Source organism: Macrosteles quadrilineatus, unplaced genomic scaffold (assembly GCF_028750875.1).
Source record: "Macrosteles quadrilineatus isolate MER2022 unplaced genomic scaffold, UCM_ALF_1.0 Scaffold_9__3_contigs__length_116548681, whole genome shotgun sequence".
In the NCBI taxonomy this organism is placed as follows: Eukaryota; Metazoa; Arthropoda; class Insecta; order Hemiptera; family Cicadellidae; genus Macrosteles; species Macrosteles quadrilineatus.
Window position 1 is genome coordinate 32,526,643 of NW_026542602.1, and position 20,312 is coordinate 32,546,954.

Here is a 20,312-nt window from a genome sequence, read left to right on the forward strand (position 1 = left end):
AGGTTTTAAATGGCTGTAATAACGGGAAACAAATTGTAAACAAAACACGACCTCTACAGAAAACCGTACAGAACTAACAATAAAATTGGCTTCAGCTGTTCCATAAGGATGGGAAATCTACTAAGGGAGTATGTTTTATCTATGTCAAAACATAATTTACGAGGCTCGTATAGACTATGATCTGTAGAGTAAGTGAGCTATGTGTTTTAACAATTACATATTTAGAGGCTCAAGTAGTGTAAGTGGAACCCTAACTGTTGGAACTAAGGGACTATGTTTTATCTATGGTACAATTGAGGAATATATATATATATATATATATATATATATCTATACTTATAAAAGGCAAAGCCCTCACTGACTCACTCACTCACTCACTCATCACTAATTCTCCCACTTCCCATTTACCTAGGAGGCTGAAATTCGGTAGACCGATTCTTTGGGCATTAAATAGGAAAACTAAGAAGTTTTTATTCTGATCGAGCTTTCGGGCTCCGCCCCAGTGGCTCTGGAGTTTCCCATGTTAACCTTATGATTTTTCAAATTTAAAAGGAATTAATGAATCTTAACAGCTGTTTCAATAAAACAAGTTGGTTCTGTTCTATGATGTTCAATAGCATTCAAGTTACAAGGATTACCAACAGGGTGCAGCACTATTATTTTTTAAATTTATGACAACAGCTAATTTCCAACCAAAAGGTGAGTGAGCGTAGCGAACGAACTTCATCCTGGAGGCGAGTTAGCGAAGCGAACGAGCTAACCTGAAGGCAAGTGAGCGCAGCGAACGAGCTCCAACCTAAAGGTGAGTGAGAGTAGTGAACGAACTTCAACCAGGACGTGATTGAGCCATGCGAATACTTATGAAGTTAAACGGGGCAAAGCCCGCGGGTACAGCTAGTATATATAAAAGGCAATGCCCTCACTGACTGACTGACTGACTCACTCATCACTAATTCTCCCACTTCCCACTTACCTAGGAGGCTGAAATTTGGTACACTGATTCTTTAGGCATTAAATAGGAAAACTAAGTGGTTTTTATTCTGATCGGACTTTCGGGCTCCGCCCCAGTGGGTCTGGAGTTTCCCATGTTAACCTAATGAGTACTCATATTTAAATGGAATTAATTACTCTTAACAGCTGTTTCAATTAAACAAGTTGGTTCTGTTCTATAATGTCAATAGCATTAAAAATACAAGGATAACCAACAGAGTGCAGCACTATATTATTTTTTTTAATATTTGACAACAGCTAATTTTAGACCAAAAGGTGAGTGAGCGTAGCGAACGAACTTCAACCCGGAGGCGAGTTAGCGTAGCGAACGAGCTAACCTTAAGGCAAGTGAGCGCAGCGAACGAGCTCCAACCTAAAGGTGAGTGAGCGTAGCGAACGAACTTCAAACAGGACGTGATTGAGCCATGCGAACGAGCTCACTTATGAAGTAAAACGGGACAAAGCCCGTGGATACAGCTAGTAACTAAATAAAGATTGGGTATTTGTAATTTTTGCATAAAGGGATGTGTGTAATTCAGAGTCAATCAAGGGTAACAATGTAGATTAAATCATAGACAAAAAACGAATTGCCATGTCTTTGTAAGTCTATGGCAATTTTTGATTCAACTCAACTATACTAAAAAATGAATTTAGAATATTGTTGGTGTGTCTGAACGTAAATTTGTTTAAAACACAATAACAGTAGTAAAAAGCAATATTACGTACAACTTAAGGAATAATAAATTATACGATGGTGAGCTGAGAGAGATTAGTGTTTGCTACGTTGGACGTACTGCACTACAGCTCTTCCGTTCGGTGCTTTGTTTTCTTTATGAACGCGAAGCGAACGCGGTGCGGAACGAACGAAACTACTTCCTCCTTCCTCCTCAATCGACAATCGCCTCGCCATCTTGTTTGCCCTGTGTATTCGGTCAGCAACGCGCTCCGAAGTTTTCTAATCGGCTTTTCTTTGAAAACCCTGAGTATTTACTTCATCAGTGGAGAATCTCTTACGTAAAATTTAAATTCACGATGAGTGACGACGGTCATCAAGTTAAGAGAAGCGTAAGTAGTAGTTTTCTCTTTGCTATAATCGGTTTATAACATGCTAACTTAAGTTACTAGAATTGTTTCTTTGTATTCTAGCATTCTCCATGTTACTTCTGCAATTTCATTTTTGGCCTATAGCCTACATACTTAAGGGTAGGCACATAAGTACCTACCTAAGTTAGCCTAGGTCTATTTAGGCCTAAGTTAGTTCTCATTGGTATAGATCATAGATTGACCCAGGCCCAGGTTTATTCTATTTGTGTTGCTGTGCTCCTTTCCTTCTACATAAGTTAGGCTAGATCTACATAATGAAAAAATATATGCCAAGTTTATGCTAAAATAAATTATAACCAAGTTTTGTGCTCAATTGGAGGACTGGATGGTAATAAGAAGTAGGGCCTAGTCCACCTTAACTCAAGGCCAAAGTTGTTTTAACCCTCCGAGTGTCCCTTGTTTTGGCCTTAATGTCTGCCTAATTTTTGCTCATTTGCAAGGTTTTATTAAAACGGATCTGAGAAGCTTGAAAACAATGTAAATTAACTTATACTGTTCTATATACCATTTTGTTTGGAAAATCATGGGCTTCAATAGGCCTATTATCTATAAAACATAAGGAACATTTGTTTCAAAAACATTTTTTAGGTAAAAAAAATATTTTGGAAAAAAAAAATAAATAAATAAGTTCGCGCTCAATGAAATTGTATAGGCCTAAATTATAGGCCTATAAATATTTGAAAATAGCCACTTTGTTCTAAATATTATGAGGATTACAAATATATAATAATATAAGGAAGTAGATTTGCAAATAAATAGGCTAAGTTATAAAGTTATGGGCAAGAAACAGATTTCAGTACATAGCCTAGTGTTTAGCTAAGAATGCATAGCCTATCCATAAGGAATCTGGCTGATAATTTACATCAATATCACTAAGTTACCTACTTCTTCAGGATCATCAACCAGCCCTTTAAAATCACTTAACCCTCCAAGTGTCCATAGTTTAGGCCTTAATGTCCACCTATTTTTGGCGCATTTGCAAGGTTTTATTAAAACGGATCTGAGAAGCTTAAAACAATGTTAATTCTAATGTTCTATATACCATTTTGTTTGGAAAATCATGGGCTTCAATATTATATATAAAACATAAGGAACATTTTTTCAAAAAAAAATTTTTTAGGTAAAAAAAAATATAATTTAGAAAAAAAAAAAAAAGTTCGCGCTCAATGAAATTGTATAAATTATAGGCCTATAAATATTTGAAAATAGCCACTTTGTTCTAAATTTTATGAGGATTACAAATATATAATAATATAAGGAAGTAACTTAGATTTGCAAATAAATAAGTTATGGGCAAAAAGCAGATTTCAGTACATAGCGTTTAGCTAAGAATGCATAGCCTAACCATAGCTAGGAATCTGGCTGATAATTTACATCAATATCACTACCTACTTCTTCAGGATCATCAACCAGCACTTCAAAACCACTTAAATCTTCTTATAATGCAACACGTATATCACTACTTTTGATTTTTAACACTAAAACAATGATAAACGTAATAAAACACATCAGTCATCGGTCGGAGGGTAACCTAGCTGTTTACAAATACACGCACGTCAGCTGTCTGCTACATATTACGATCGGCTCAGATAACGTACAGCGCTGAGACAGACCTCTGGAGAAAGCTTAGAATGAAACGGAAAGAACGATACCTAACTCGATCCAGTTCAATCCGATTCAGTCAGTTATAGAGCCTTCGCCGTAAACGATGTCTGCTAGTCGAAAAATCGACAAGTAACACTACACAAAGTGTGCTGCTTGTCGAATTTTCGTCAAGTAACACTGGGAGGGTTAAATCTTCTTATAATGCACCACGTATAGGGGCCTATCACTACTTTTGATTCTTAACACTAAAACAATGATAAACGTAATAAAACACATCAGTCATCGGTGCGAGGTTAACCAAGCTGTTTACAAATACGCACGTCAGCTGTCTGCTACAATATTTTCGGATCTAAAATGAAAAGCGCTTAGAGACAGACCTCTGGAGAAAGCTCTGAATCTGACAAATAAAACGATACCTAACTCGATCCAGTTCAATCCGATTTTGTCAGTCATAGAGCCTTCGCCGTTAACAGTGTTTGTGAGTCGATGCATCGACACAAAACACTACACAAAGTGTGTTGGGCCTATATCTCCATAATGTGACGAAATTCCTATTATAGAGACCTTTAAGTTATTTGACTAAAGAATCACTTGAAATGTTATCCATCCTATCTTGTTTATTCTATAATGTTAAGTAACTTATGTTTTTACGGTGATATCTTGAGAAATATTCATCAGCGGTGAAAAATAATGGTATAGGCCTATTTGGATTCAGGAGGTAAAAAACTATAAAGTAAGATATCAAAATTAAAAATTTGTTTGGAGGCACCTATACGGAATAAATACCACTCCAGCCTAACTTACACACATATTCAAGTTGATTTCATAAGTCTCAGTGATGCCTATATGATTATTCAGAAAAAGTTAAAAGACTGATTTGGACGTGGTCAACATGGTATTGTTTTGGCATGATGTTATTGAATTGATGAGTAGGCCTAGATAAAAAATATATATAACTGAAGGGTATGTACAAATAGTTGAGAATTATGACAAGTGAGTGGCTATGAATAATTTTTTGTTTACTATTTGCATGAGGAGGAAAACTTTGAGATTCCATTGTATTTATTTAGGCTATAAAAACATTCTACCTTAAATGTAAATGTGATTTTAAATCTAAAGGACTATTCACACCAGCATAGCCAGACTTATTAATACTTTTTCGAAATGCGTAGCTGACATAGCTCTTAATGTAATTCATAGAGAGTGTTCACACCGGCGTATTAATACGGAAGCTACGGCGCTGCCGCTACGCCGGCTAGCTACGTGCAGCTCGCATAGCCGAATACACGCACAGGCACACCGGGCGTCACCGCCACCCTCCCTCCATGTCATAATTAATATAGGCTAAGTAGTAAATTTTGGACTATAACACAAAAATTTATTAGGCTATCATTTAAAAAAAATCATTAAACGACGTTTATTAAAACGGATCTGAGAAGCTTAAAACAATGTTAATTCTAATGTTCTATATACCATTTTGTTTGGAAAATCATGGGCTTCAATATTATATATAAAACATAAGGAACATTTTTTCAAAAAAAAAAAAACCCTCATGTAATTGATACATTCAAATTATATTATATTATTTTAACAATCTTAAGACAACTTTATATGATCAATATACTAGGCTAATACTTCATCATACGACTACCTAACGTCCATTAAATTTTTTTGTTTATGCTTGCAAATCTCCTAATCAAAAACAAAAACAATGTCTCTCTTAATATGGTTTATTATGGTTCATAGGCTATAGTGGGCTGACATTTGTGAAACATTAAGGAATTATTTCTCGACATCGGTCTACGTCTTACCACTTACACCATAGGCTATTTTATTATGTAGGTAATCCTTATGGATGAGCTAAATTATTGCATGCTTTCTGGTAATACTGTTTTATGTTATAACATACAGTAGCACAAATCTTATAGTCTACTATATAAAATTAGAGTGAAATATTTTTGTCATCATTAACGCATTAATCAACAGACTTTTCAGGGTACTTTTGAAGATGCAATTGAACCGTGGCAATCTTAACTGAAATTCATGAAACGCTAATACAAATAAACAATAAATTAAGAAATATAAACAAACATAAAATAATATAATAATATAAACAAACAACAGCTGGCTCACCGGCTACGTAGCCGTCAGACGTAGCTGCGGTGTGAACAGTGCACTGGCGACGTATTAATACACCGTTGTGAACAGGCCTCTATATCTAATCAATGGATTATCATATCATTTAATGTTCTGCCGAATTTCGAGATGTTGGTTTATCAATAAGAGTTTGTTATTTATTTCAATTTTAGCCTTGTCTTCAGATACAGTACAGAATTTTTCTATGTTATAGAGCCCCAATGGGAGTGTTTCTGACCACCATGAAGAAAGGTCCAGGTCTAAAGAACCAAGCGCCCCAAGGTCACGTTCACCAAGTATTCATAAACCAAGCAGTCGTAGAGGAAAAGGATATTCCAGGTCCAGGTAAACCTTATGATGTTTAATTAATTTTTTGTCTTCTCATTTAGGCTTAGATATTTTAAATTAGGCCTATTCTACTCACATATAGGCTAGTAAGGTTTTTCTTGATCCTCTTCCTAATGGTTGTTTAAACATCAAACCGTTCCCCAGACGGCTAAAAAGTTGTTGTGCATCCGAGGCTTAATTTAGGCCTATTAGGTTATTATTGCTGACTTAAAAAAAGCTGTTGGAAAAGTAGGAAAAATGTCCATCTGATGCCAAAAAGCACCCACTGGGCGCACACTTTCTAGTAAAGGCTTATTGGTTTTCACACACACTGTCGAAAGCCATCATTGCAGAATCGTCATTATGCTGCATATTGTTATAAAATTAAAGCTTAAAAAGTGTACTGTAATTTAAAAACCTTAAACAGTTGTGAGATGAACACAGTTTTTGTTGGTCATACATAAAAAAAAAACCAATAAAAATGTATCATGAAGGGTGTAAAGTGTACGGAAATAACATAGTAAATTACAAATTCTGTCTGAAAATGGTCTTTTAAAATGGCCATGAACTCAAGTTGGTGTCTAACACCTTTTTGCATAACAATGCACGACCTCCCAAGTGTGACACACCCAATCTCCTTCAATTCATTATCCTAAATCAATCACCCTCAATCACTAACCCTACAGTCCCTGCTCCGAGTTACTTCCACGCTTGACTTGGTTAGCAGCAAAGCGCCTTGATTAGAAAAGAGGATCTCCAATATTGCATGTATGTAACCATGCGGCTGAGTTCACAGGTGGCGGGACTAGACAATGGAGTTTCAAAGCTCACCCACAGCTTTGATAAATGCCTCAATAGTAGAGATATGTGTGAAAAAATTGTAGTAGGCCATATTCTAGTTGTTCTTTCAAATATAGCTTAGGAAAGCTATATAGGCTACAGTAGGCCTATACCCTCTCTAATCCAGCACTTCGCCACTCTGGCACTCCATAAATCCAGCGTCTTTTGAAAGGTGAGGTCTTCCACGATCGTGGCAAAATTCTGATTATCTCCCACGGCCGAGAAGCCTCATCATCCACTCGCTGTGGTCACACAAATGTCAAATTCGTCTTGCACGATCGGTGCAAAATCATGAACATCTCCCACGGCCGTTTTGACAAACATATTGTCGTTGTGGGCAATCGCGGCAAAATCATGAACATCTCCCGCGGTCACAGAAACTTCGCCGTCGTCTTGGGCAATGGCCCTAAAAATCTGATCATCTCCTGTGGCCGTGTTAAAATTATCCACTCCCGTGGTCACGGAATCGTCGTAGTCATCTTGCGCGATTGCGGCAAAATATTGAACATCTCCTGCGGCCGTTAAGACATCATCGCCTCCTGTGGTCACTGAAACGTCATCTTCATCTTGCCCGAGTGCGGCAAAATCATGAACATCTCCCGCGGTCGTGTAGACGTTACCAAAATGGTGTTTTTAGCTTCTAGGGACATCAACATGAAAAAGTAAATCGGTCTCGGGCCTAGGTATTACCGTGCCACCTACGGTAATAGCTCATTCCCTATAGGTAAATTCGTTAAAATGTTAAACTCATACTGAGGGTTACATTTTTTGTTGAATTGGTATACTGTGTATACCTTAAAGTAGTATTAGAACCACCTACCTTGATATAGTAAATATTTCGAAGCTTCTAATAATGATACAAAAACAATTGTCTGTTTCAGGAGTCGCTCTCGATCTTACCACAAGTCTTATAAGAAGTACAGGTCCAGGTCAAGATCAAGGGACAAGAAGTACAAGTCACGTTATTCCCACTCTCGGTCTCATTCTCGCTCCCGTTCTGGGTCCTACAGTCCTCACAGCCGGCGTCGTGACAGGTCACACTCTCGCAGCCCCATGTCTAACCGTCGCAGACACAATGGCAACAGGGTCAGTTTAACTCCAGCTTTTATACTAACTAATACATTTTGTTTATTTCAATATTTGTCTTAGTATTTCTTTTCATTAACTTTTATATTCTCGTGAGTGATCTTTATTCTCTTACATTTTTTTTCTGATTGAATTGATAAATTTTTCTAGGTTTATAAGTGGTTCTGACCAAGTGTTAAACTTCTATTTGATAGTAAGGTTAAAACAAATCAAGAATGATCCTCTGAATCTTAATTTTTAAGTAAGTATATTTTTAGATCAAATCAATCAATCAGTGTTCATACAATATTGATTTATTTGAGGGATTTTAGTTGCTTTTTGTTTCTTGCTAATAAAAAATATTGTATCAAAATTCAAATAGGAATATTATTACATGGTAAATATTTTGGATAAAGAAGTGTAGGTCTTACCTATATGAAAGTAAATGTGCCAATAAAAGATGAAAAGTAGGTCAATATTAATCAGAAAATACTTATACTACTATTTAAAATATCTTAATTACAGTATAATTGGATTCTAAAGAGACATATATACTGGGTTTAAGAATAATTTCTGGTTCTCGATTGAAAAATATTAAACAGAATTGTTTATCTTCAGAAAGAATTCAAAGAAGAGAGAAAATCCAAGTATCAAGAACTGCACGATCGAGTAAGCTATACTGATTACTCTCTATTAGTGAACTGTTCAATGTGATCACTCCGGTTTAAGCCCAGAACAGTAAAATAACGTTTAGTAAGATGGATTTAACTGATATAATTCAAATGAGAAAGGTATAAGAGAAATCAGACGTAAAATACCAAAAAATATTATAGGTTACAGTATAAATCCTACCAGCCAAATTGGATTATAAGATGACCAATATTTCTTTTTTGTTGAAGAAAAGACCAGTTCAGTTGAATTAGGTTATACTTAGGCTAATACTTAAGACAACTAATATTTTTTCTACCTGTAGTATCCAACACTTTTTCCTATATTAAGCATCCCATTAAATTCTTAGTATACATTGTAGTGTACAATTAGTAGGCTTTTAGGGAATGTCTGTTTATACTTTAAGTAAATAGTTTTTAACTGAAATTTTGAATGTGATTGTAGGGGCTAGAGTTGGTAAACTCTGATATAGATTGCCAACAATTAATGAATTGCGATTGACCACACGTTACTATGAAAAATTGGTTGATATTTCATACTTTGGAAAGAATAGAGACTATCTTAGTCCTGTAACCAAATTAATTTTACCAAATGTAGTAAAGCGAAGTTTACAGTGAACTTTGTCTCATCAATTACTACTATCACTAAATTATATGTATTTTTTTTATTGCATTGATGACTCTTTCTTTAATATCCTGAATGTGAAAAAGTACATTACGGTACCTTTTGACTATCGTGCATTGGGATATATATGTTGCTTCTGAGTAAAACAGCCATTCCCGTTCATACTAACCAAAAAGTTAGCACACACAGTTTCCTAGGTAGACTGACCATCCCTTGATTTCATGGTAGGTTTTTTTTCTATTATTTAGGTTAAGTGAAATAATTAATCAATATAATACTTCTGTACCTCGTTACAGGAAATGTAAATGGATTTGTGACCTATGTTTTGTGTCAGTGAAAGCAAAATATTTATTACGAACAGAGTGTCTGGGACAGCTCCTGAATATTGTTACCTAATTTAATTTTACTGTGACCTGTAATGTGCAGAGTTAATAAACCAAGAAGTCCGGTTGAAATCAGTGTTGGCAGAGGTGCCATATAATCAAGCAAAATTTTACTGGCTGTTAAGCTGTGTCTTGAAAATTTCCTTATTTTTATACTCATGTAGGATTTAGTTGATTGCAACATCAATTGGTGGTTGTGGGACATTGGCATTTTCCAATGCTTTTACACTGTTTCAAGTATTGTAATGTGGTTTAACAGGAGAATCCCCAGCCCAGCAGGTGTTTGGGTGTGTTTGGCCTTAGCATTTACACAACAGAGCAACAGCTTCATCACATCTTCTCCAAGTACGGCCCTGTAGAACGTGTACAAGTTGTGATTGATGCCAAGGTAATATGTCTCATGTTTAGTTGTGGGAGTAAAATTTAGTAACATCTTGATTAGGCCTACCCAATCTTCTAGATAAACGTGGATGATAAGGCTATTTTATCTTATGTTTTACAGTTACAGTAATGGTGCTATTATTTTCTCAGTTTTCTTAATACAATTTTGTAATATTTTCATTGGGAAATACAACATTGTTGGGACACGGTTCCCATGGACCGGGAAACAGGTATAGGGTCAGGGAAAGTTTAAAAAAATGGCCGAAAGTCAGGGGAAACTAAAATAAAATAATGTCTGGAAAATTTTCTTAAAAACTAGTATAGATTGCGTTAATGTGTTTGGATGATTAGTAATATTAAAATGAGATAGTTTTGCTGAAAAGATTACTTAAGTTCTGAAAAATCTTGTTGTGTATGTAATTTTGATTACAATTTTTTTTTATTATTATAACATAGCCTAACTAATGATTTAGAATTTGATTTCTATTTGGAAGGACTATAGTATTAGGTAATAAATACCCCCGCCGTAGCAAACCTGCAGACTAAGCTAATTTCCATATACTAAGCTAGATCTTTACTAAAATATTCTCCCTAAAATTGTCAGATTTATTTCCTATTCAGCTTAATTTTAGTAAGTAGGCTACTTAGGTTTGGTGCTACAGGAAATGTAATAAAGAATATTTCTATTGAGATCTTGATAGCTAGTAAATCGGTCCTGGGTCTCCTAGGTCTTATTTCCGCAATGAGACATGCGGTAATAGCTTATTCCCCATATGAGAAATTCGTTAAAAAGATGTGCAAGGGCGGCTATGGTGATGATGGAGGCCGTTTTTAAATAAACAAGTTGTTTTTTAAGACATAAATACTAAACTTTTATCTAAATACTTACAAAACTCACAGTACCTAAAAAATATGCCTTGGTCAGGAAAATTAACAGAAGGGAAAGTGAGGGAATTCATTTGAGATATTTTTGTGGGAGCCCTGCTGGAATAGGTTGGTTAACAAAGAAACTTTACTAGGTCTAATAATATTTTTATCCTCTTAACTATGGGGGTTGATATTATTTTTCTTGTTATCCAACCTTGCTGCAGCCAGGTAGTTTAAAATGGATAATCAATATTCTACTGTGCAAGGAAAACTCAACAAATAGTGGATTTGTTTGCCTTTTTTGAAAACGTATAAATAATTTCTTATCAGCTAGATTACAGTATTTGTATCTTATCAAATTGATGGAATAGTATGTGTTTGAATTATTTATACTTTAAGAGGCCATTCTCTTATCAAGTTGTAATTAATTGTAAACAATTATTAAAATGCTTAGCTCTGCTTATTCTTTCTCTGATATTTCAATTATTAGATTATTATTCTAATTTGTAATGATAAAATACATTGTTTTGGAATCAATGTACCAGTAGGCAGAAAATATTAAGTTAATTTAGATTCACACACTTGAAAACAAATAAACAATCTTATTGCTGATTGTATTTTCAATAAAAATGTCAAATTTATTTCATATTTAAATAACATAAGTTTTTAACAAGTATGTTTCTTAGGTTTGCTGCTACAGGGAAGGTAATAGAAGTGAAATGTTAATAGTTTAGTGAAATAAACAAATTTTCTAAATTTCATCAAAATATGTTCATAAACAAGTAGGCTAAACTTCAACAGTTTATACTTATTTGTGTTCAAGGGCACACCTGTACAATATTTTTAATGGACAGTGTTTTTGACCTCTAGCGAAATGAAAATGAAAAATAAATTGGTCCCGGGTCTAGTTCTTACCATGAGACCTACCACGGTAATAGCTTCTTCCCTATCAGGAAATTCGCTAAATTTCTGTTATGTATGGTATTTTAGATGGTATTTTTGAAGGTTATATGAAGTAAATGATGAAATATGAGATGGTTTTATATATTAACCGTCTCATATAAAAATAAAACCATCTCATATTTTGTCATTTACTTCATATAACCTAAACATTTGGTTGATTTTTTTAAAAATACATTTGACAAGTATCATTTGTATTTGTTCCTAATATGTTATCTTTTTGACAAATGTTCTCAGTCTGGAAGGTCCAGAGGATTCTGCTTTGTCTACTTTGAGAGCCATGAGGATGCCAAGGTAGCCAAGGAGCAGTGCACTGGTATGGAGATTGACGGACGTCGTATCAGAGTAGACTACTCCATCACACAACGAGCTCACACACCCACCCCTGGCATATACATGGGCAAACCTACCTAGTAAGTGCATGTCATAGTTCAACTAACTATTTTTCGACCCATTAAACGAGCAGAGCATTTTATTAATTATGAGAAATTGTAGATTGAGCTGTAAAATTCACTGTCCAGTTTGAGTGGCGTCCTACATCTGCATTCCTATATTTCATGGAAAATCCTTTATCTATGGGTTTAAATTGCTTTTGATTCATGTTTGATAATTTCAATAAAGGAGCAAAAGTAAGTAGGCTACCGGTAATACCTTTTCTGACAATTTGTTTGATTTTGTTTCCATCAGGTTTATAAGTTTCAAAGCTGTCGTACCAAACTGAATCAACATTCATTAATGCAGATATTATAATGTAGGCCTAGTGAAACAAAGGCAGTTGGTCACTCGGTCTATAAAAGTTGCCCTCTTGTCTTGCGTTTGGTGCTCACTAATTTTAAAAGAAACACAAATATTGAAACTTTCCAATAAGAGATTTTCTTATTCCTAGGTTAAGGTATTTGAACATGTGCAAGGCCTTTATGGGCTACTAGTAACACTTTTCAACCCTGTTACAGTTCCAGCAACTATGACCGGTACAACTATGATGACAGGGGCTGGGGAGGCAGGAGGGACTACGGTTACAAGTAAGTACACTTGTGAGAGAAAAGAATTTATTTATAAAAAATAAATACATCTGCCTTAAAAAATAAGGTTGCCCATGACACAAAAAAATGTACACTTAAAATATTGAAGGATTATACAGCTATAAGACTGATTAATTTTGATGTTTGCCATATAGATGATTTCTCATTATGGTCAATGAACCTCTTAATGTTTCATGAATAATAATTTTCTGTCATTTAAATATTCCAACATATCCTCCTTGTAAACATTTCCTAAAACTAGGCCTTTATATATTTTTTGGATCGGTTGCTGAAGGTCTAAGTCCCGGAAGGTCTAATTAGACCTTCGACACACATTTTGCAGTTTGTCCTTGTTGCTGAGGGTCTAATCTGGCAGTATGTCGAAGGTCTAAGTCCCGGAAGGTCTAAGAGTACAGTCAATTCAAAAAACTCATCCACTGATACTGTTTTAGACCTTGCGGGATTAGACCTTGGGCACACAATGTATATTTTGTAAATAAATGTTTATAAAATGAGAGTTGCTGAAGGTCTAAGTCCCGGAAGGTCTAAGATTGGAGTCCCGGAAGGTCTAAGATGCGGGCGGGCATAGCGTCGCCAGAGATGAAGGCTATACGCTATACAGACAGGCAATAACGCAACAACTTTTAGGGTTGTGTTGTAATTATCGAGATGTTTCATTCACTCCAAGATCGTTCACTCCAAAAAGTAATTTTAATTATTTGCCTGTTCATTCGCTCCACTGTTCATTCAATCCAGTGGGTACAGTCAGTTCTACAAGTAGAAAATATTAATTTTGCATTTTACTGTACATTGGATTGAATGATCACGATAATTTAAATGTGTAATAATCTTAAACTTAAATTCCATATCCAATAATCCAGAGATTGTATAGGTGGATTCAAAATCCAAAAGTTTTGATGTTAATTCTAGTAGTTTATTTACCACCTGCTACTGTTACTGCTGTTATAATCATGACATCGTCATGTTGCAGTGACTACTACGGAGGTGGCTACAGAGGTAGTTACAGAGGCCGATCCCCCTCCCCGTACTACAGCAGGAGGAGGAGTCGATACGACCGCTCTAGATCCCGCTCTTACTCTCCCCGTAAGTAACTCTTACATCACTTGTTTGAATTGTATAAGACATAAGTTTTATATTGGCTTACGCTAATTTTGAAAAAAATTAAGAAAGTTTGTTCAGAATTTGCTTAGCTTTCAAATATAATTTAGGTGTTTTTCCTAATATCTTTCATTTTTCTACCAAAATTTAAATGTTTAAAGTGTGGATAGTAACACTCAATGTAATTAGGCGCCATTACACAAGCAGTAACAACACTTGGGTAATCAACTTAATTAACTACATCAGTTGTGGAGTATATCTGCAGTATTTCTGGTTTATATTTTGGTAAATGTTTGATATTAAGGCCTGCTGTTGTCTATAAGTATTTTTTAATGGCGAGCTGAAAAATTGGATTGTTAAGAATCACAATGTTTTCAAGACAATAACTTAATTTTGCCCGAATATTTATTAAATTTTAAATTGTTAACAATGAGGTGTAAGTTTGAACCATCCACATGAAAATATCAAAATGCTGCTCTACAAGTAGCCTTAATTTTTTTTTTTTTTTTTGTATGCTATTTGTTGATCTTTTGTTTTATTTGTAGACTGAAGTAATTGTTTTATGTTAGAAATATTGGTTATTTTAAAGTAACGTTTGTGTACTTTTGCAACCTACATTTTAATTTCTTGAAACCTCTAATTATGGCTCCCAACAATTCAACAATTTATCCACAATGAAATACTTGTATGTATGGATCAAGTTTTCCATTACCTATACTAGGCTTTACATTTTTTGTTTGTCTTTTAACGGCTTATCAGTTCATTGCATGTCTCTGATTTGATTATCTACAAACTTAGCTCTGTGGTTTTCAAATTTGTGTTAATTTTCAAATCTTTATCAGCTATTGTATACAAGAAAACATTCTTTTACATCAGCTTAATTCTTTTCTGTGTTGAGGATTTGTCCTCCAAGGAGTTTTCTCCCTCAAAATGTTAAATATTAAAACAATCCCCTGCAGCAACTTCTGGCCAGAACTGTAATTTTGGAGCTTGAAATACTGCTTTTAAGTTAAAAGCATTGGATCAATATTTAAAATTTATGCCATTGGACTTGGTGAAGTGTTTGAAATGCTCCCCTCTTAAGACCAAGTTTGTAGTATTAGTGCGTGGAAACTTAAGGGGGTATCATCCCTATGGTAACAATGTAAAATTAGCAACCTTAATGTCCCATTTGCTTACAAACCCCTAGAGCTATCAACCTGAAATTTTTTAAGGTTATAAGTCATGCTTTTATATAAAACTGGTACCAAAATGATTTACTTTCAATAAAATTTTAATGTCCAAATATTTATTTTTTATTTTAAATAGACCTTCACTTTTTTGTGTGTGTAAATGGCAGTAAAATTTTTCTTAGGCAGAGTATTTTATTAATAATTTAGTACCACTTCTGTGAAATAGCTTCAAATATATTCTGTGAAAATTTCATGGTTCTATCTCTTGTAGTTCCTGAGACAAAGGGACTTTAAAGTTGAGATTACTAATTACTCAAATGTAAGAAAAAATGACTGTGTATGGTTTAATTAATAATATTATTTCTAAGGTTAGGAATTTTTTAGAACAACAGTATAAAGAAGGTGTCATTTTGTTCAGGAAGTAACAGGCTTTAATTTGAAACCAAAATAATAATAAAAATTATAATTTTTTTTTTTTGTATGATTCTCCCTTAAGTTATTGTGTAGTCTGATAAAAAGATAAGGCATTTACCCAGGAATGTATAGGCCTAGCAATTGCCAGGGATTATTTAGGAAATTGACAGGAAAGCAGGCTTACCTTTAAATAAGTCCATAGAGGCACATAAAATATACAACACAGAAGTAGAAATCTTTGTGGTCACTTCCACTTTTTCAACTCCTGGAGAAAAAGTGGTCAGTGACTACGAAAATTTATCCTTTAGTGTTGTATATTTTATGTGTCTCTATGGACTTATTTAAAGGTAAGCCTTCTTTCCTGTCAATTTACTAGTTCCTGTGTAGGTTTGTGATTTAGTTACAATACACCCGTCACACAATTGTCCCAGCTTCTGTTGCTCTTTAATCGTATTGTAGTTACTTTATTTTGACCTTCACTCATTTGCAGCTTGTTATGAGTGAAGGCCAACAAACTGATGTGTAGAGATCAGCCTCTTTAAACATACATGTTGGATGTTGCATTACAGGTCGATATTAGGCGATTGTTGCTGGGAGATGCTTCTCTGCGATTCAATTAGGTTTAAGAAATGACTCTGTGACAAAACCTTAAATACTTGAACTTCCCAATTGTGTCCTAGTTTGGTTTATTGTTTATGTACACCAGTTTTACTTCTTAAACGTCATTAGTTTGTTGAGTTTTTCAAAGCTGCATTTGAAAATCAGGTTTTGTCATCAGCTGTATTGTATCAATTGTTCAGTTCATAATAAATGTTTTCAAATAAAAGTGAGATACAGTCTATATTATTTTCTTTTAAAATGTAAGTTGAGAATTATTTTTAACTTTAAAGTTTAGCTTCATACTGGCTGGACTCTCAGGATTTCTGTATTTAGTTCATAAAGCATAATGTTTTTTGAGGATGCTATTGTAAATATAGTATTGGATCATCCTCAGTCTTAGTTCATTTTAGGGGTTTTTTACTGCTTGATAAGTGTGTTTTTTGTTTTAATTTACAATTATTTTATGACAGTAAATTAATGTGACTACTAATTGTAGATCCTAAGTGATCCATGAAATAGTGCAAACTTTTTAGTCAAACAATGTCCAAATAGTCTTATCACTGCTGTATATTGTACCTAATCAAACGTCTGTGTATCTGTATCTGTTTCAATAAAAAGCCAAAAAAATAAACTAATATTTTTTTCTTTGCTTGTTATAAGGTTATCAAGAAATAAGAGAATATGAAAAAGGGTAATTTAACGAAAAAAAGGAAGAAAGAGAACAAAATTAGTAGAAGCTCAAGCTTAAGCGAAAAATCTCTCCGCGTTAAGAGAAGATTTGAGCAAGCAAGCCTCTGAAGAAAGAAAACAACGGTCAAGGCGCAAGAGCATTGACGTTGAAGATCTTTGGATCTGTTAGGAGCTAAAGCGAACCTTTGCAAGTTTTCATAGATTTATCCTTCAAACTTACTTTGGAGTTTTTAAAGCATTTTTTTTCATGCTCTTATTTCATTTTCTCTCAAAGGATTTAGTCCTCATATTAATCCTGACTACCCCGGCGTTTAATCAAGCAATGTGAAAGTATTCACCTATAACCATGCTAGGCCGAAATTATACTCATTGTTTTTGAGTTATTAGAAAAATCCACAATTCAAAATTAATAATTGTCTTAATTTTGATTTTTGTAATATTCCATGTAGTAGACAATCAACTTGCACAATTCTCTTATAAAAAAAAAAAAAAAAAAAAAACACATTTCACTAGTAATCAAAATAAATTTAGTAAAAGTATGCCTTTCAAATATCTACATGACAAAAATTGTGCTCCTTGCAACATACACAGATTTATTCTACTTATTAGGTTGTTGTTTTTAACACGCTAAATTTTATCCCAACAGTATTTATTTGCTTGTTTAAACATTAACTTAGTATTAACATTTGTCCAGTTCCTCTTCCAGATTTATTGTTTCGGCCAATAAATTGTTTGAGCTGATCATTGTATTTTTTCTTATGTCCTGGTCCTTACTTGACTAAAGTAAATAATGAATCTATGACTACTTCTTTCTCATTTTCCAGAAATAAATTAACAGTTTTGAACATTAATTCAAGATAAATGCGCATTGACCATTTTGGTAAAATATAACATGTTAATGTAGTAGTTCCCGCAAAACCAAAGAAAGTATAGTTCTAGGGTTGCTAAACCTAATAAATCATGTGGGAATAAGCGTTTTGTATACTGTGTTTAATGAAGCACTAAAAATGCTGTGCTTTCATTTGGCAATTTCTGACAATAATCAATAATCAATCATTAAGATGGGGACGCCACTTAGGTGCGTATTTTAACCCAAATATGAGTGAAGGATGAGTGTGGAATGGTGTGAGATGATCTGTGTAGCTTTGTTACTGACTAAGATCAGCTGTTTCATTAGCCAGGATCATTTATTTAAAGCCCAATGATCAGGAACAGCTGGGTCCAGTTTCGAACCATCAAAAAGCTACTGACTTTTCTCAGGATCGAACCGGCGACCTTTTGATTAGTAGGCGAGCACTATAACCACTCAGCTACCCAGCCAGTCAATACTGCTATTGTCCACCACTGTCCTTGCTCAAGGACAAGCCATTTTTGGACAGTTCATTTATTAACAACGTTCAATTTCATTAAAAACGTCAAAGAGTCTGCCTAATGTAAGAATTCATAAACCAAAACCAGTCGGTATTATTTGTTCATTTGGCGATTTCTGACAATACTGCTATTGTCCTCGGACAAGGACAAGCCATTTTTGGACAGTTCATTTATTATATTTTCATTTATTAACCATTAAAAACATTAAAGAGTAGGCCAATGTAAGAATTTAGATAAATTAACTATAAACCAGTCGGTATTATTTATTTACACAGATTTTACATGAACTATAACTTGAAAATTCAGGTGGAAAGAAAGTAATGCTATCAAGCTGATCCAGAAGTTGTTGAACTTGGGTGTTGCAATACCAGTTACTTGCATGAGATTTAGCCGCGTTTACACCGGAGTTAAGAACACGTATTTACAACTGACCTCGTGTTCTCGGGAACGGTGATTAAATTGTTTTCAACAAAAACATATAATACATGAAGGCGATTTATACAAAACACTACTCCTCCGTTGATAATGGTCGGATTTTTACATGTAAAAATTAAGTATTTCTTCCCTGTTTTGTGTAGACGTCCCCTTTCACCAATTGCTGTGATAAAAGTCCTCGGGCTTTGCCCCACAGGCCATCAAAATCCCAACGTATTTCTTACGAAGATTTTTTTTTACTTAAACAGACGGATAATCAGTATTATTTGCATACTAAAACAGCTCTTCATAGTAAACACGATACACACAAGAGGGTTCGTTTTCAGAAGAGTTTGCTTACAGTTTCGATAACTGGAGTGAAGTGATTGATTACATTATCTTTTAGTTGACTCTTTTAAAACATCGTAAATTATTACTGTTATTCGTTTGGAAATGAGGAGAAAAGGTAAATTATTATGAGAATCTGATATTTTTCATCACTCTGTATTCGAAAATAGCCCATTTCCATTACAGTTGAGATCTTCGAAAATCGTCAATTTCCATACACAAGAAACAAGTAGTGATCAGCTGACTTTTCCTGACATAAACATTACTTTTGCTAAACAAACAATTCTTTGCCAGTTCAGTTGTAACATTAACAAAGTTACACCTGAAGTTTTTTAAGTTTGATAAAGTAGTTTTTTCGTCGTGATGAAAAGTATCGTTCAATACTCGTCACGAAAGCCCCAGGCTAACATTGCCGGGACTGCCATTTGAAATTTATTTACTTAGACTGTTGGAATTTAATAGATTTTTTAATTGAAATTGACATTTATTTACTTAAAATGGTTATAGAATGGTAGATTGACAATAACCATAAAATTATAATCTTGGATTTTTTGTAGTCTATAATACCCAATGCTCATAAAAATCATTCTTTGGTCAATAAACTCTGAAATAAAGAACTATCATTTAACAAAAAATAGTTATATTCATGATAAGTATATACAAATACAAAATTGAATAGTTAAAAACATAACACTGCATGTAATTTCTAATTAGTCCATTTTAACATCGAAAACCTAATTACTTAAAAAAAAATAACAATTTAATTACTTCAAATCAAAAGTCTTTGTGAGGTTTAATACACTATTGTGGTCAAATGCTGTATCACCAAAATGTACATTTGGACTTGGGGTTCATAGGGGAGCCGAGGGGGCAATTGAAGGTCTGAGCGAACTGAGGTGAGTTGGTCAGAGTACCTTTGACACGGAACACATGGGGACTGTGCGGATCACTCAACACCTCCTGTAGGAGCGACTCTTTGGTGCTTGACTCACACCAATTCTGTAACAACAGGAGTATGCACAATAATGTAGAACTGAAAAATTACAGAAAAAATGGTGCTAAGTTATTATTTTTCCAATGACAAATCACACATATTTCTGTAGTTCTGTTTAATTTCTACCGGATCAGCATCAGTAGATTTTGACCTGAAGTAAGAGACAGAACAAACGAACCAGGTTCTTTTGAAATGAAAGAATAGTTAAAGAATATCT

General features: G+C 34.2%; 2 protein-coding genes across 5 annotated transcripts in view; one reads left to right on the top strand and one right to left on the bottom strand.

Annotated features, from left to right (window-relative positions):
• Positions 1 to 1,848: 1,848 nt before the first annotated feature.
• Positions 1,849 to 17,709, top strand: LOC129002248 (transformer-2 protein homolog alpha-like). Of its 4 annotated transcripts, none has more exons than XM_054429911.1 (9): positions 1,849 to 2,055; positions 6,050 to 6,180; positions 7,884 to 8,088; positions 8,686 to 8,736; positions 10,003 to 10,131; positions 12,189 to 12,364; positions 12,905 to 12,973; positions 13,965 to 14,077; positions 16,939 to 17,709. In XM_054429911.1, exons 1-9 carry the CDS (start codon positions 2,023 to 2,025, stop codon positions 16,971 to 16,973), a joined length of 942 nt encoding a protein of 313 aa, XP_054285886.1. In that variant the 5' UTR covers positions 1,849 to 2,022; the 3' UTR covers positions 16,974 to 17,709. The 4 variants fall into 4 exon arrangements, with proteins under 4 accessions (XP_054285886.1, XP_054285888.1, XP_054285887.1 ...); XM_054429912.1 differs by having other exon boundaries at positions 1,852 to 2,055; positions 16,248 to 17,709; XM_054429913.1 differs by lacking the exon at positions 8,686 to 8,736 and having other exon boundaries at positions 1,851 to 2,055.
• A 2,010-nt stretch (positions 17,710 to 19,719) lies between these two features.
• Positions 19,720 to 20,312, bottom strand: part of LOC129004224 (neprilysin-4-like) — a 31,843-nt gene continuing 31,250 nt past the window's right edge. Inside the window, exon 18 of the mRNA XM_054432711.1 lies at positions 19,720 to 20,100. Within this exon, the coding sequence (XP_054288686.1) occupies positions 19,924 to 20,100 (177 nt within the window). The 3' untranslated portion in view covers positions 19,720 to 19,923. The remainder of the gene's footprint in view (positions 20,101 to 20,312) is intronic.

Coding starts and splice junctions, on each gene's coding strand:
- LOC129002248 (XM_054429911.1), top strand. CDS start 2,023: ATGAGTGACGACGGTCATCAAGTTAAGAGAAGC. Junction 2,056..6,049: donor GTCATCAAGTTAAGAGAAGC/GTAAGTAGTAGT, acceptor TCTATGTTATAG/AGCCCCAATGGGAGTGTTTC. Junction 8,737..10,002: donor ATCAAGAACTGCACGATCGA/GTAAGCTATACT, acceptor GTGGTTTAACAG/GAGAATCCCCAGCCCAGCAG.